Source organism: Akebia trifoliata, chromosome 11, assembly GCF_017979445.1.
Source record: "Akebia trifoliata isolate Shusen 1 chromosome 11, ASM1797944v1, whole genome shotgun sequence".
Taxonomy (NCBI): Eukaryota; Viridiplantae; Streptophyta; class Magnoliopsida; order Ranunculales; family Lardizabalaceae; genus Akebia; species Akebia trifoliata.
The window spans coordinates 7,732,074-7,748,926 of NC_141385.1; the positions used below are offsets into that span (position 1 = coordinate 7,732,074).

Below are 16,853 nucleotides of genomic sequence, written 5' to 3' on the forward strand. Positions count from 1 at the left end.
TTGTACCCTCTGTTCAATCTCTTTCACATCTCACCTTTTCCAATCGAGAAAAAACTTTACAACGTCTTTATTAAATTTTAAAAAAGAATAATTTTTAAACATCTTTCTTAGATTATAATTAGGACTGCAAACTGGGTGGGTTCGGAGGGTAGACCTAGACTCAACTCAATTGGCAAAACCCTCAACCCAAGTTCAACTGAACACAAGCATTGAGCCCGAGTTCATTAACCCAAGCTCGACCCGAGCTTGAACTTCTAAAAACTCAGGTTGTGTTAGTTTGGATGGGTTGGTTTCGTCGATAAGACTACATATTTTTTTTTAATTAGCAAAGAAATTTATATCTTAAAAAAATAAATAATTAATATGCAAAATATTTGTATATTATTATATTGCCTCGGGTCGGGTTGAGCTGGGTTGTCCGAACCCTCAATATCCATATTCCTACTAGCCCGCCCAAATCGCATACCCAAGTGCCCCACTACAAATACTGTGTTTCATTCTCACTTGAACTGTGTTCCATTCTCCGACTTTTGATTCGAAAGATACGAAGCAGACCAGAGCTTTCTTTCTCTCTCTCTGTCATACACACTTCTGCAGAGATCATCTGCATACGCATCTTCCATCAAACCTAGGGTTTCTGAAAACCTAATTTAGGGTTTTACAGAGTCCAAGAAAACAAAAAACGAAGGCAATGGAGGACGATCAAGAAGGAGTTTTGAGCTTCGATTTCGAAGGCGGCCTCGACACTGCTCCTCCCTCCAATCCATCTGCTGCTGTACCTTTGATCGCTACCGATTCCTCCGTTATCTCTAATACTCCCGCAGGTGGACCGTCCGCTGCAGCCTCCTCATTATCGGAGCCAGTCGCTGGAAACAATATCGCCCGTAGATGTTTCCGGCAAACGGTATGCCGACATTGGTTGCGGAGTCTCTGCATGAAGGGTGACGCTTGTGGATTCCTTCACCAGTACGATAAGGCGCGAATGCCGATATGTCGATTCTACCGATTGTACGGAGAGTGTCGCGAGCAAGATTGCGTGTACAAGCACTCGAACGAGGACATCAAGGAGTGTAACATGTAGGAACAAACGCCTTTTATGTTTGATTTAATAGCTTAATTTGATGGTTGTTGATATGTTGTTGTTTTCATGAATTGAGACATGGGTATTAAATTGATGATGATTTCTGTTGGATAAGTTTGATAAAAATCTTATATTTTTGTTATTTTATTTGGAATTATAATAAATTTTGTATTTTTAAAGCATGTTTCGTTACTACTTTCTTTCTAGAGTATTAAGGGTGTATGGAAGTTTGAGAAGCATAGACACAAAATTCGTAGAACTCTCCAAATGAGGGACTAGCTGATTAGTTCAGCGACGAATTAATTGATTGGGAAATATGGTAAAATTTATACCCTTCAACCTCAAAATTTTATTTTCTTCTACATTTAAATCTCAAGAACAAGATACGATTTTTTAGACGGTTGAAGATGATGGATTTTGATAAGAAATCTAAAACATCAGTTTTATATTTCTCAAAAGTTTCCCCAGTTTTTGACGAAACTTTCATGAATTTATCTGACTTAACTGAATTGAAGCCCCACCAAATAATTACCGAAACCAAAATTTGTTTCTATGTTGAGAAGTAGTTGTTGTGTGAAGTTTGGGGAAGAATCTGATGTTTATTTTGTCCAATTTGATAGATAAGACATCTTTCTCTTTTCTTTAGTCTGTAAACATTTTCATTAAAAGGAGAGGGCAAGAATACCTACCCGACTACGAAGAAAACACAACCTAGCGCCCTTCCTTGCGCAAATTCCTCCCAGATCTTTGACTTCTCGTTCAGCATTTTAAGCATCTTATACCTCAATTTTTCATTCCTAATGAAAAGAGGCTTACCATTCCCTTACATTTTTCATGAATTTGGGCTTCATGTTCTATAACCGAAATGGAGTTTTGCTGATTGTTAACTTCAATTGTTGTCTCCAATACAATGGGGTTTGATCAAAAGCTAGTCTAGAAATAACCAATTTCCTAACAAAAGGGAAATGCTCATCCCACTGAGATGAGAAACCTATCCAATCTACTTACTTTAGTGATCTTTCTTTGTTTTTCTCACTATCTTTTTGTCTCATTCTTTTGCTTTCCATGTGTCTAGGTAGGTCTCCTCGACCTCTTGATTTTATTTTACTTTAATGAAAATCTTATATAAAAGATAAAAATAAAAATGCAGGTACAAGTTGGGTTTTTGTCCAAATGGTCCGGACTGTCGGTATAGGCATGTAAAGCTTCCCGGTCCTCCACCTCCATTTGAAGAAGTCGTTCAGAAGATTCAGCATCAAAGCACTTTCAATTATGGTTCCTCAAACAGATTTTTCCAGCAACGGAATGCTAGTTATACCCATCAAACCGAAAGGTCTCAGTTTCCTCCAGGTTCTAATATAGTTAATCAAGTTGTGGCGGTAAAACAATCTACAACTGCAGATTCCCCGAGCATACAACAACAGCAATCACAAGTTCAGCAACCTCAGCAACATCAGCAACATCAGGTTAGCCAGATTGAGACACAAAATCTTCCCAATAGTTTGCCAACTGAAGCCAACAAAACTGCTACACCACTCCCTCAAGGATTGTCCAGGTGTGTTCATAGATTCGATTTTCATTTAGGTTTGTAAGCCCCTTTTTTGTTTGAAATGGTTTCTAGAGGTTCATCCTGATATTTCATCTGTAATCTTCTTCTCTGATGCTTATTCCAGTGATTGTAACTTTCTGACATTTATTGTAGTATTAATGTTTTTTTTTTAACCCATTTTTAGTTTGGTGTTTCTTTACCTGAACCTTGTGTCATTCCTTTTCTCATTTATTTTATTTCTCACAAGGAGTATTAAGAAAACAGAAAATTACCAAAAGACCATCAATATTTACGTTAATTATTAAAAAAAATACTAATTTTTTAGAAATTACAAAAAAAAAAAAAAATTGCTGGACTGTCCCGCATTTTTGTAACTCACTGCACTGTCCAACGTTTAAAAACCATTTATAGGTTAAAATGTTGGACTGTCCAGCTTCTTACTAAAACGCTGGACAGTCCAGCGAGTTGAATTTCCCATTATCTTTTGCAAAAGTCTAAGTTGTTGGACTGTCCAACAAGTTATTAAAATGCTGGACATTCCAACGTTTCAAATCATTTTTAGTAATTTGTGAAAAAATAGAATCTGTTTTTGTAATAAACAAAAAATTTAACCTTCTTTAGTAATTTTCTGTTAAGAAAAAAGGAACATATCTTTGGTTGTGTTATTGAATTAAATTTTGATGAGCAATTTATTAATCAATAAACAGTACTGATAAAAAAAAAAAAGGATAAACTGTGAATAATTGTCTGGTTATTAATTTTGCTGCAGATAATGGATTGAATGTTTTTTTTTCACATTCTTTTGTCCGATTGCTGGTTCAACGCATGCTATTAATTGACCTGCATGAATTATGTCCCGAAGTCAAGTGTGTAATCTTTGAGGACTTTGTCCTTAGATGGACGCTATGTGTGAAAGTTAGGTGTTTTTGTTGTTTTCTTTTGGTTGGTCATCTTGACCGCCTACTATATTTTTATTGACTTCAATAAATTTATACTTACAAAAAAAAATTAATTGCCTGCATAAATTGTGAATTGACGCTAGAATTTGGTGACCTACTATTATTGGTGAGTGTTTGAAACGGAGAAGAAAAGTGCGACATAATTACCTACTTGTATTAACTGGCTAACGGTTAAATGAAGCTCTTGGAAGCAAAAGTGGACTACAAATCAAGGGTAGACCTTCAAAAAGTTCTTGTGTTTCATAGTGCTTGAAGATCTATTTTATGGGTTGTCACATGGAATACAGATCTGGAATTCAATGGTGGATGGACTCTTCAAAACAGGTGAAGTACCTGTGTTAGGCCCGTGTCATATTCCAATAAACCACAAACACTTGCTTGGCACTTTTGCATTTCCTTTTTTCCTTCTTCTTTTTTCCTATTGCGAGATATAGATTATCCTTTATCTTAGAATCGGAGTTCTATTATTTCCAATTAACAATTTCTTGGGAGCATACACAATGTGAATACTATAACCTCTAGATATTGATTAGTTTTACTATAACCTCTAGCCCTCCAAGCTAACTTTGTGGGTTCGATTCCCGCCACCCACTCCATCATATTAATTATATTATACACACATCCTTTTGGTTGGTCATCTCGACTGCCTTTGTATATTCTCTCTTCTTCTTTTAAATAAATTTATAGTTATAAAAAAAAAAATTATGATACACATCATTAATGTCAATATACGTCATTATTTCCAAAATTATCCTCACATACAATCTGATTCTTTTTTTTTTTTTTTTCCGAACAAGAGATATAATATAGAGATAGAAAGGATTAGCTACTAGTTCAAGTTTGATACAAATTTATGTTTTTGGGAATTAGTTGGAATGTTTTCTTATCTATTAATAGGTTTTTGGTTCACAAGACCAATTGTGGCAAATGCTTGTCAAAAAGCATTTGTAATTAATTGTGTTGGGGATTTTTGGTTTATTATTAGGAACCTTTGGTCTTTACTAAATATTCTCTTGTTTGAAGGTGTGTGATATATCTATATGAATAGTATTAAATTTCGACATATTTCCACGAAATATACCGAAATATTTCCATTTCCACAAGTTTCGATACGAAATTTAACCGATAGTTTCTTTTTGTATATATTTTGTGGAAATCACAATTCATTTCGTGAAATATTTCAATGAATAGGGAATTTTGATTAAAATATCAAATTTTAGGTATAGAAAGGCAATATTTTGGTGGAAATATTTCAAGGAATGGCAAACTTCGATCGAAATTTTCTTTTTTGAAAGAAGGAACCCAAAAATACAAAGCAAGAAGGCTGAGATAGCCCTTCAGAAAAGAAAAACAACAAGAACCAAAAGAAGGGCATCACACTAAGTGTTACAAAAAGAATCCCATCTAAAAACAAAATCATCGAAAGTAACCCTCGGGAACTCCTTGTTCAATTTGGACCAAATGTACGCGTAGCCAAAGATCTCCATGAAGACGCCATGAAAGCTTCTTACCTTACTCTTGAATACCCTGTTATTTCTCTTGTTCCACAACTCCCAAGCAATAGCCAAGGGAAGCATAGCCCAACGATGCCTTTTTTTGAAGGAGAAAACATTTTTAGCTCAACCTTCTAATAACGAGAAGAAATTGAAGAAAGACCTAGCTTATCTGGAATTGCCCAAGGAAAAAATACCAAATATCATGAGAAAAGGAGCAATGAATTAAGGTGTGGTCAACAAATTCCCCATCCCTCGAGCACAGGAGGCAGAAATTAGGAGTGATCTAACCCTGGAAAATCAAATTGTCCATCATTAGAATCCTCCCTAAGGAAGCCAGCCAAACAAAAAAGAAAACCTTAGATTGAACTAACTTAGACCAAATGATAGACTTTGAGAAGGAAGGCTTAGAAAAAGGAAGGAGCGACTTATGAAAAGAACGGACAGAGAATCTTAGATCCTTAGTCTTCGTCCATTCCTATCTATCTTGTTTGTTTTCCCTGAGATGGCAATATTTCAAGAGATCAAGGAAAGATATCACTTCCGTTAGCTCCCAATTATTAAAGTTTCTCTTGAACTCCAGATCCCAATTAATAGTAAGATTGTTGCGAATCAAACGATGATGTATTGAGCAATTCTTTTTCAAGGAATAAACGTACAATGACAGAAATTGAGTTGATAGAGACGGGATGTCACATCAACTATCTTCCCAGAACCTAATTTTGTCCCTTGAGCCCATTTTGAATCTAATACCTCTATCAAAGTCCTCTATCATCTTAAGAATCCCCTTCCGAATGCTACACCCATATGTGTCTTTAGCCTCACCGCTATACCAACTTAACCTCTTCTCCCCGTACTTAACCTGAATAACCCTCCTCCACAAGCTACCCCTCTCCTTGTCAAGTCTTTAACCCCCCTTACCTAATAGAGCTCTGTTAGCCAGTCTTAAGCCTATAATTCCCAACCCCCCATTTTTCTTAAGCATGCATATCAACTTTCATTTGATCAAATGATATTTTCTCCTTCCATTCTTATCATTCCACAAAAAATTTCTCATTCCACAGACTTAGGTAACGAAAACTGGGAAAGGAAGTAGATCGGGATACTTAACAAGGTGCTTCTGATCAAAGTTACATTCCCCCCTTTGGATAAGTATTTGGCCTTCCACGTGCACAACCTATTTTCCAATCTCTCAATCACACCTTCCCAAATTCTCTTGCTATTATAAGAAGCTCCCAAGGGTAAACCCAAATAAGACGTGAGTAAAGTATTATATAGTATTTACTAATAAAGTATTTCATATAATATTCATCCGTAGTATAAATGAATTATGATTAGTTAGTTATCTATTTCATCTTATTTTAATGTATTCTAAGTATATTAGTACTTCTATATAAGAATGTGCACAATCGGTCATGTTTTAATTAATTGGACACGTTAGCGATTTATTCATACTTATTCAAAACAAATAAGAAATATAATAACACATGAATGCAATACTTAATAGTTTCTTCATTCCCATGTTTTACACATTAAGTTGTATGTAGTTAACGCAACATATTACTCTTATTTCCATGTAAAATATTATTGTTTTTCATTGTTGGACTCTCAATACTTGCACACACACACACACCCACACACACACACACACACACACACACACACACATATATATATATATATAGCAAAATGTTGTTGTTCTTCATTTTCACAATCCATATGGTTGTTTATTGTATTTGGTTGACTTAATGAGTGTGTTTTAATGCTTATTTTATCATTTTCTACAGGGTCAATGAACATTTCTTCAATATTTCTGCCATTTCCATTATTTCCAAAAATTATTTTAATTTCCACACTGGTTGAAATATTTCCATTTCTAGACTAATTGAAATAGACACTGAAATCAAAATTTCATACCTTATATGTGATAAAACACAATGGTGTGGACCACACTTTTTTTATCCCCCACTTAAAGAGGTTTTGAAATTTAATCTCACTACAAATCTTGAGGACAACTTTAACTTTATTCTCTTTCCTCTTCTCTTTCTTTCTAAGAATACCCTTCCAAATTTTTTGTCTTTCCTCTTCTTACCCCTTTCCAAGAATATCCCTCCAACTTTATTGTTTTTTCCTCTACTACCCCTTTTTGAATAATATCCCTCCAACTTCATTGTCTTTCCTCATCTACTACCCCCTTTTCGAATAATATCCCTCCAACTTCATTGCCTTTCCTCATCTAATCCTTAACCCGGCACAGGCAAACTCTAGTATCATAGTAAATCCTATATTTTTATTTTTTTATTATCTTTATTCTTATATAAATTAGTCACTTTGCTCTATAATATTTAATTTATAATGCCAAGTTCATGAATTCTATTTTTTGGGGGTTTGCTTAGTACAACAGTCCATACCCACCCATGTTCAGAGTCTAAACCCACACCCATGGGGTTGTTTTAGTTCAGTGTCAAAATCGTAGGACTATTTGGCATGAGATATTATCACTGCATGCTGATTTATTTCAATTTGTATTCTGGTAAAATATACAAATTATTATTCAGTTGGTCTAATCCACCTAGTAGAAGCCTTTTAACTTATATCATTTCAAGTTCCAGCTTCCTTTGTATATATATATATATATATATACAAAGAATTGACTTCTAATTACCTTTCTCATTTTTGGAATATGAAAATTAGATATTTCATTGTCAAGAGTTGCAATCGCGAAAATTTGGAACTATCTGTACAGCAAGGAGTGTGGGCTACTCAAAGGAGTAATGAGGCTAAACTAAATGAGGCTTTTGACTCTATAGATAATGTGATCTTGATCTTTTCAGTCAACCGAACTCGTCATTTCCAGGTAAGTTTGGGATCTAGCATTCCATATCCTGACCAATGTCATAAAAGCCGTTCTATTTTTAGGTGCGCTTCCCTATGAATGTTGAACACACAGCTCAGTAGTTCTATAATTTACTTTCATGAAGTCTAGCTACATTTTCTTCATGTCTGTGCTGTTTGGTTTGTTAAATTGTGATGCTGTTGATATTTTGTTAGGGTTGTGCGAAGATGACTTCTAAAATTGGTGGTTTTGTTGGGGGAGGAAACTGGAAATATGCACATGGAACTGCACATTATGGACGGAATTTCTCAGTCAAATGGCTAAAGGTACATGCTTTTGACCCTTTGTGGAAGGAATCATCTACAGATTTTCTGTTACTTCCAAACGCTTTTCAAAACCTCCTTTTTTCTGCCGTAAATAGCAACTGCTACCATAACCACATCAAGTCTGGTGTTCTTGTTTTTTAGATGGGTAAGTTGGACTTACCCATGACCTCGAAGTTGCTTTGCAATGTGTCGAACCAACTGAGCTATGGGTCTGAGCCTCACGTCTGGTGTTCTCTCTACTGATTTGTACTAATTATAGGTTTTTATCAATTTAGGAATCTAAATACATATGTTACCTGGTTCTTTGGTTCTAATTCGGGTTCACAGTTTGTGGTTTGTGGTTCACCACTCTTGAATGAACCCGGTTTGTAGAGGTAGTTTGTGGTGGATATTTGAGTCATTTATGTTAATCTCATAGAAGAAGACTCAGGTCAAGGGGGCATATCATTAGTTTAAAAACAACAGGGTATCTTTAGTAGTGACCCACCCAATCTTGGGATTTGTAAAATAAGGGTTACTTCTAATATTGACCAAACCATGGGGGCCTCTAAAAAATTCACCAAAATATGAGGTTTTGTTAGGTTTGCTTTTTTTGACGAGCCCACTATGACCCGAACCTCTAACTGGTTCAGTTTGTACAAGTTCACTGTTCGCTACTATACTAGTGAACCTGGTAACATAGCTAAATACTACTAGAAGTCTTTGACTCTTGAATGATATCATGAGCAAAAATAGTTCAGGACTTCATGTTGTCTGATTGTGTTTTGCTTCCTTCCTTGTACCTGTACTTTGACACTAGAGATCTGCCTTTCCATTTTTTCCTTGACAAAATTTTCACACTTTTTATTTGCAAATGTTCCTCTTCTATTTAAAATGGGCCCATTAAAAATCTTTTATTATGTTAGAGTGGCCAAACTCCTGCACTTCTGCTTACTTAGTTATATTTTGAGAAACTTTGTTCTCTCCCACTTTTACTTTCATTTAAGTCGAAGAGCTTATTCATGATTTTAGTTGATGGTTTGATTATGAGCATAGTGTTAAATTTCAACATATTTCCGCGAAATATTTCCATTTCCACAAGGTCTGGCACAAAATTTAATCAACAGTTTCTATTTTTATATAATATTTTGGTGAATTTCGATCGAAAAATCAAATTTCTGGTAAAAAAATACAAGATTTCTGTGGAAGTATTTTTATTGATGTCCAGCTTACCCATCAATTTTTATTTGTTTTATCAATAGAAGCTTTGATCAGAATAGTGTTATTTTGAAACAAATTATTCTAAATATATATTGAAAAAAACTTATAAGTATAACAAAAATTATAAATTTTTTTTGTAGAAAGGATTTGTAAATTACAGTTAATAATAATCTTCACTAATAAAAATGCATATAATTTTCATTCAGTAGTATAAATGAATTATGATTAGTTAAGTATCGGTTTCATTTTATTTTGATGTATTCTAAGAATACTAGTGTATTCATATAAGCACACAAACAATTATCCACGTTTTGATTAGTTGGATATCTTAATAATTATAACTACATATAAAAAAATAAACATAATAACATGTGAACATCGTATTTAATCAAGTGTTGACAGTTGTACATATTAAGGAATATATGGTTAAGGTGACATTGTTCTCATTTCCACGTAAGAATATTGTTATTTTTCACTGTTTCTTAAATACTTTTGCATACGTGTAGCAAAATGTTGATAATGTTCATTTCCGTACCCTTTTTGGTTATTTATTTTAATTTGATTACTTAATGAATGTGTTGTAATGCCTATTCTATCATTTTATACAATTTCAATAAATTTCTCAATATTTACGTTCTTTTCACAATATTTCCATCATTTCCTTAAAAACATATCAATTTTCACAACGATCAAAATATTTCCATTTCTAAGCTGACCAAAATTGAGATTTAATATCTTGATTAGGAGTGGTGGTAAATTTTAATTATGATTCCTACTTTCTTATTGTATCTTAATTATGGGGTTGTAATTGGTCTTCGTTGAATGTGCCCTTACCGTCTCAATCATCTTTTTTGTAGTTTGTCTCCCACTGGAACTACTACATTTTCTTGGATGTTCAAATTTCTCTCTTCTAATCTTTCCATCCATCAATCTCAGCATCTTCATCTCTACTACACTCAATTCATTAACATGATATTTCTTGATTGTGCAACACTCACCTTCCTAATGCATATTTTGTCTCATTACTATGTTATATAATTTCCCTTTTAATTGTGTTAATCATTGTCACCAAGTCGGGGTTTAGGAATAAGTCGGCAAAACAAAAAATTTGAAAAATCCGATAAAGTTGGGAAAAATTTGAAATAAATTGGAAAAATCGAACTAGGGTTAGGGATGTGTAATAATTCCAAACAGGTGGTATTATCACAATATGTCGTCAAATCTCATATTATATCATTAAATCTCATATTAAACTACAATAAAAAATCAATGAACACTATATTGATATCATCCACCATCTACAACAAATAACCATAGGTCCACAACATATTCAAGGTTTATATTGTACTAGTCAAAGTCATCGAAATCAATGTTTTCCTCATTTGGATCATCATTGTTTACCATCATCTTCATCAAGGTCATATCCTCCTACTAGTGCATTAAAGTAATCTTTTGTTTTTATCCCAATTTAATTGCAAAGATTGTGAATTAATTGCAAAATTTGCAAAAACTGTGTCTTATTGAAAAAGTTGTGATTAAATTGGCGAAGGTACTTTCCCAATGCCTACTAAATTAACTATCTAGGCACTTTCTTTCTTTAGGTCAATAAAACGATGTGGAGATTCATCACTTTTCTTTATATTTCTTTAATATTTTTCTATATAAAAAGATGGCATCAACGGTTGATCCACATGGCATAAAACCAAATTGGTTCTCCAATATATTCGGTCGGGTTATCATGAGTGCTTTTGTTTAACTGGAACTGGGAGTTTAAGTTAGATTAAAGAGAAGTTGCTGGTTATTCATAAACAGTTGATTAACATGCGAATATTCTTTCAGGATTGTAAGTAGAACCACATGTCGCTTCTTCTTTTACCTTGTACAAAACTGGAGAAATGAAGTGTTGATAAAGGTCAATATGTGCTTCACAATTGCAGTTATTTTGAAGTGTGATAAACATGGATGATGTATCAAGTTGGTTTGGGAGGTCATCAATCTGCCGCAAGTATTGATGTAAGGAAGTCCGATTGAAAATCATGATTACTAACAAGATCTAGTTGTGAACCATAGAAAAACAATTTGAGAGACGAGAATTTTGGTTTGATAAAGATGCCAGTGTTGCCTAGGAGATGTACATGAAATTGATGATCATTGTCTATTTACTGGAAGTCAGGATCTTACAGATGCCACTTTTAGTGCTTCATTTCTACCTGCATATATGAGCTAGGAAATACTATTGAAAATCTTCACTTGTTACCTATATAAAAAAAGAAACTCTTCACTTGTGCTAGTGTTTCTTTTTCTTTTTAAATTGAATAATATTTCATGATACTTGGTTTCCTCTCTTTTTCTTTCTAATTTTTCCTTCCCCCATTTTCTTTGAACATACACTACATAAGTCTGCTGTCAATAAGAATTGATGTTTAATGTTTACCTTCTGACCTTTTTACTATATGAAGCTTATTGTGTGTTTTTTAATTGCAGTTATGTGAATTGTCCTTTCACAAAACTCGTCATCTGAGGAACCCATACAATGAGAACCTACCTGTGAAGGTATGACTTCAGATTATAATTTTAAAGTCTAATTTGACTTGTGTAATATTCTGTGATGTTTTAGAAAGTGATAGGATTGTCCCTTCTGTTGATAAATGCCGATGCGCTCCCCAGTACATAGGCAGGGTTTCATATATTGCACAATGCACACTGGGGTCAACCTTACCCTTATTAAAAGCAAGTTTGTGTTTTCACTGGAGTGACTTATTAAGAGTGAATTTGTATTTTTACCAGGAGGGATGACCTCTTCATCACATCAGAATTGGGGTGCTTTTATCACCGCTCTTTATTTCTTGCTCCTTTAAAACATGTATATAAGGAAATATCAAAATTTTATTATGGGATCCGTAATAGCCTTGGAGCATTAGGAACACCTAGAGGAATACCAAGGTATATTAAAGTAAAATTCTAATATCACAACCCGAAGTACCAAGCATACTATCTAAGTTTTTCATGTCCCCCACCCAAAATACTCACTCTTCACCAAGTTGATCCTTAAATTAGAACATTGCTTCAAAGCAACAAAAAAGAACCCTTGGGCATCTCAAATTGTTTTGGGGGTCGGGTCATCCAACAAAAAATAGGATGTCATCAATGAATTGCAAATGAGAAATCCTAGGACCATTGGAAATGTTTGTTTCCAATTTGATCAATCAACTAGAAATCTTAGGACCATTATAGCCAACTTTAAAACATCAAAACATTCTATCGACAACGTAATCACTCATTCCACCTAAAGTTTGCACCACTATAATGAAAAAAAAAAAGGGTCACCCTTACAAAAACCCCTCGATCTTCTAAAATTCTCAGTAGGCATTCACTGGAATAGAGGAAGCAAAAATAGATACATTTATTGATCCATTTTCTCCACTTCTGGCCAAAACTCATTTTCCCCAATAGGCAATCTAAAAACGCCCAATGACATAGTTTCAAGACTTTCCTATGTTAATCTTAACAATACCAGGAGAGCAGATCCTTGAATCAACACATATTACCACCAGAAGACCATCCAAAGTTTGTCCTTCCGATTCCATAGTTACCTTGTTTTGGTGCTATCATGGATAATGGGGCCGTACAAAGACATGTGGCACCTCCCAATTCCCTAATAGATTTCACACACACACACACACACACACACACATATATATATAACCTCAAAAGGGTCTCAGTCCAACTACTTTATTACAGGCTGATGCCTATTGACATGGACTCCTGTCAATCAAGATCACCGTGTACAACTTCGAGTAGAAATCCATGATTCTCCCCCTAATGTTTTCTTCACCTTCCATGACACAGCCATCAATCATAAGGTTAGAGATGTCATTGGTTCTATTATGAGCGTTGGCTACATGGTGGAAGATTTTTCTTTTGTTGTCTCCTTCCAACCAGCTGACCTTGTATTTTCTTTTCTAATTTATCTCTTCCAGCTTGACTAACAATTCTTCTTTAATATTCACCCTTTTTTACCTTACCATCAAAGATAGAGGTTCCTGCCCCGCCACTTTTCAAGCAGCAAATATATCCCAAATTCCTTCCTGTTTCATGTTCTCATTCATGTCTTTAGTTTCTCCTAAAGACATACTTAGCTTCGTCTTTGAAGGAAAATTCCTCAACCAATTTCCCACCTTAACCATAAGTCAGGGGCCTAGAGGCACATTCTCTATAAGTGAAATGGAGGGAATAATCTCTCAAAACCACCCCAATCCAAAATCAAGTTGACGTGTTCCGATGTTGGTCTAGGAAATACCAATTGACTAATAACAAGAGAAGTGTTCTTGAAGTGAATGAAGGGAGTAACCTCATGGAACCACCACAATCCAAAATCAAGTTGGCGTAATCCAATGTTGGTTTAGGAAATACCGAATGATTGACACATGACAAGTGTTCTCAAAGAGAAATGGAGGGAGTAACCTTGCGAAACCACCACAATCCAAAGTCAATTTGACGTGATCCAATGTCGTTCTGGGAAATAGAAATACCAATTGACTAACACATGAGAAGTGTTCTTCCCACCCACCATTAATCACCCATGTAGTTACACTGAATTGACAAAGACAAGGTTCAACTTTATCAGTGTAATGTAAAGCTTCTTTCTCTTTGTACCGCGGCTGGTTATCTCAACCACCATTTTTCTTTGGATTAATAAATATGTTTACCTATAAAAAAAAATCCTTTATCTATGGTGTATTTGAGTTGGATGTCTTGTGCATAGTTTTATTTATTTAGCTCACCTGTATTTTGCAACTTCTATCTCCAAATCTGGTTGTGGCCTTTAATTTTGTGCCATTCTTTTTTTCTGATCGGTAATTTTGTGCCATTCTTATTTGTTTTGTTTTATATAATTGCAGATAAGTCGAGACTGCCAGGAGTTGGAGCCCTTTGTCGGTGAGCAATTGGCATCCCTGCTTTATCTTGAGCCAGATAGTGAACTTATGGTATGTTGCATGTGTACTTTATGGTCAGAAGATATTTCTTTTTCACTTCTAGTTACATTTAAGCTCTCTTGTTAGTTGATCCTTTGTTTTATGGTAAATTCTCTGATGTAAGTTTAAATGTAATTTGCACGTTGGACATTGATTTCTTCTGTTTGATCTCAATTAAATCCAAAATAAACCATTTGGTCAATCTGGTTAAGTTGTTTTTTCAACATTGACACCTTTAGCTTATCGAGGGCTCTCAACCATGTTATTTTCTTTTAAAACTGAATGTATCTTAATGTTTAATTTTTATTGGCCTGACTATTTAGTTGTCTTTCAAAAGTTATGGATGCGGTATCCATGGTTTAAAATCTCGTATCGTTTCGATGTATCTGTTTCCGAAAAAACTGATACGATACCGATACATTCCATACATTAAAAATTAAATCTTTTAGAGGAGACCTAGGTCAGGGAGCATATTACAATTTGAAAACTCAAGTATTCCTCAAATATTTATCGAAACATGGAGGCTTTTTTCTAATTACTGAGTCTTCAAGAGTTGACCGAGGTCAAGGGCATAATCTCAACTTAAACACACGGGATGGCCGATAGGGAGATGGGGTTCCCTGTTTTGGGGAAGAAAAACATTCAGACAAAGAAGAAGAACCGATACATTCTGATACAATACGATATTTTGAACCATGGCAGTATCATTTCCACGCTGTGAGGGATGGTGCTCGAGGTAGGGCCCTGTGATGGGGGTGGCTCACAAGGTGAGACCCTGTGATGGGGGTAGCCCATGAGATGCGGTCTACTAAGGAGGAGGGTTTGATTGGGTACTCTGGGATGTGAGACAAAGGAATTAATCATATGTCCCTTATCAGTCGTGGCTTTTGTGGGTATTGGTTAATGTCTTGTGTCAGTTATCCATGAATTTTTCTGCTGTCATCCATTTTATTTCAGTGTGGTGCACATATAGTCCCAGACCATTCATTTGATAGTCCCAAAAAAGAGAGGTCTAGCCCACACATCGTCTTGATTGATGAATGATGATGATTTTAGACCATATGATAAATGATTGTGTTCAAAGACTGATCCATTTAGTTCCAATCAGAAAAAATAAAATATCATTTATTAAATGCCTATTTCTTAAACTTGGCTTGATCCTTGGGATATTATATCTCCTTGGTGGTTCGCTGTATCTTAAAACTCTTTATTTTACCGTTGAATGCCTGACAAAGACAATAAATGGATCTGAATGACTGAATGAAATCTTTTTTGTTTCAGGCAATCTCAGTTGCAGCAGAATCAAAACGGGAGGAAGAGAAAGCGAAGGGAGTCAATCTAGATGATGAGACTGAGAACCCAGATATTGTCCCTTTTGAGGATAACGAAGAGGAAGAAGAGGACGAAGAAAGTGAGGATGAGGAGGAGAGCTTCAGCCAGACTCTTAGTGCTGCCCAAGGCAGAGGAAGGGGAAGAGGAATGATGTGGGCCCCACACATGCCACTAGCACGTGGAGCGAGACCAATGCCTGGGCTCCGTGGCTTCCCACCTGTCATGATGGGTGGTGATGGATTTACTTACGGAGCCATTACACCCGATGGGTTCCCCATGCCCGATCTTTTCGGTATGGCTCCGCGTGCCTTTGCACCCTACGGTCCAAGGTTTTCGGGTGACCTCAGTGGGTTGGGTCAGAGTTCAGCAATGGGTTTCACTCCTATAGATGGAACGGGTCCCACATCAGGAATGATGTTTCATGGGCGACCTAATCAACCTGGAAATGTCTTTCCTGGTGGCGGGCTTGGGATGATGATGGGTCCAGGACGACCTCCATTCATGGGTGGGATGGGTATGAGTATGTCAGTTGCAGCCCCGGTTCGAGCAAGTCGACCTGTGGGTTTTCCACAGTTTCGTCAACCGCCACCCCCTCCACTAGCACAGAACAACAACAATCGTGTTGTGAAGAAAGATCAGAGAAGACCGCTGGATATGGGGCAGGAGATGGCAGGTCCCGGTATGTTAGATGATGGGAAGTATCAGTCTGGCATCAAGGTTCAATGTGAGGATTCTTTTGGTGGTCGGAATAGCTTTAGAAATGATGAGAGTGAAAGTGAGGATGAAGCGCCTAGGCGGTCAAGACATGGGGAAGGAAAGAAGCGGAAAGACTCAGAGGTAGATGAACAGCAGAATCAGTGAGGTTTACTAATCAAGGAACCAACATAGCATACTTATTATTTCTACATATATACATATATATTTTATACATAATTTAACTTTAAACTTGGTGGGTTGAAGAAAACTATGGGGTGGTGAATATTATGTGGTTTAAAGTATTATTGGATGCCCATTTGGTTGACATTCAATTGCTTTATAATGTATTCTTGACCTTCTTGTTCATCAATTATGTCCATATATAATTGATCCGACATTCCTTGA

The 16,853-nt window shown here is 35.6% G+C and overlaps 1 protein-coding gene across 1 annotated transcript; it reads left to right on the plus strand.

Annotated features, from left to right (window-relative positions):
• Positions 1–502: 502 nt before the first annotated feature.
• LOC147390685 (30-kDa cleavage and polyadenylation specificity factor 30-like) lies at positions 503–16,853 on the plus strand. The gene is made up of 7 exons (XM_086417378.1): positions 503–1,077; positions 2,232–2,636; positions 7,777–7,939; positions 8,134–8,244; positions 11,929–11,997; positions 14,346–14,432; positions 15,702–16,853. Exons 1-7 carry the CDS (start codon positions 692–694, stop codon positions 16,611–16,613), a joined length of 2,133 nt encoding a protein of 710 aa, XP_086273504.1. The 5' UTR covers positions 503–691; the 3' UTR covers positions 16,614–16,853.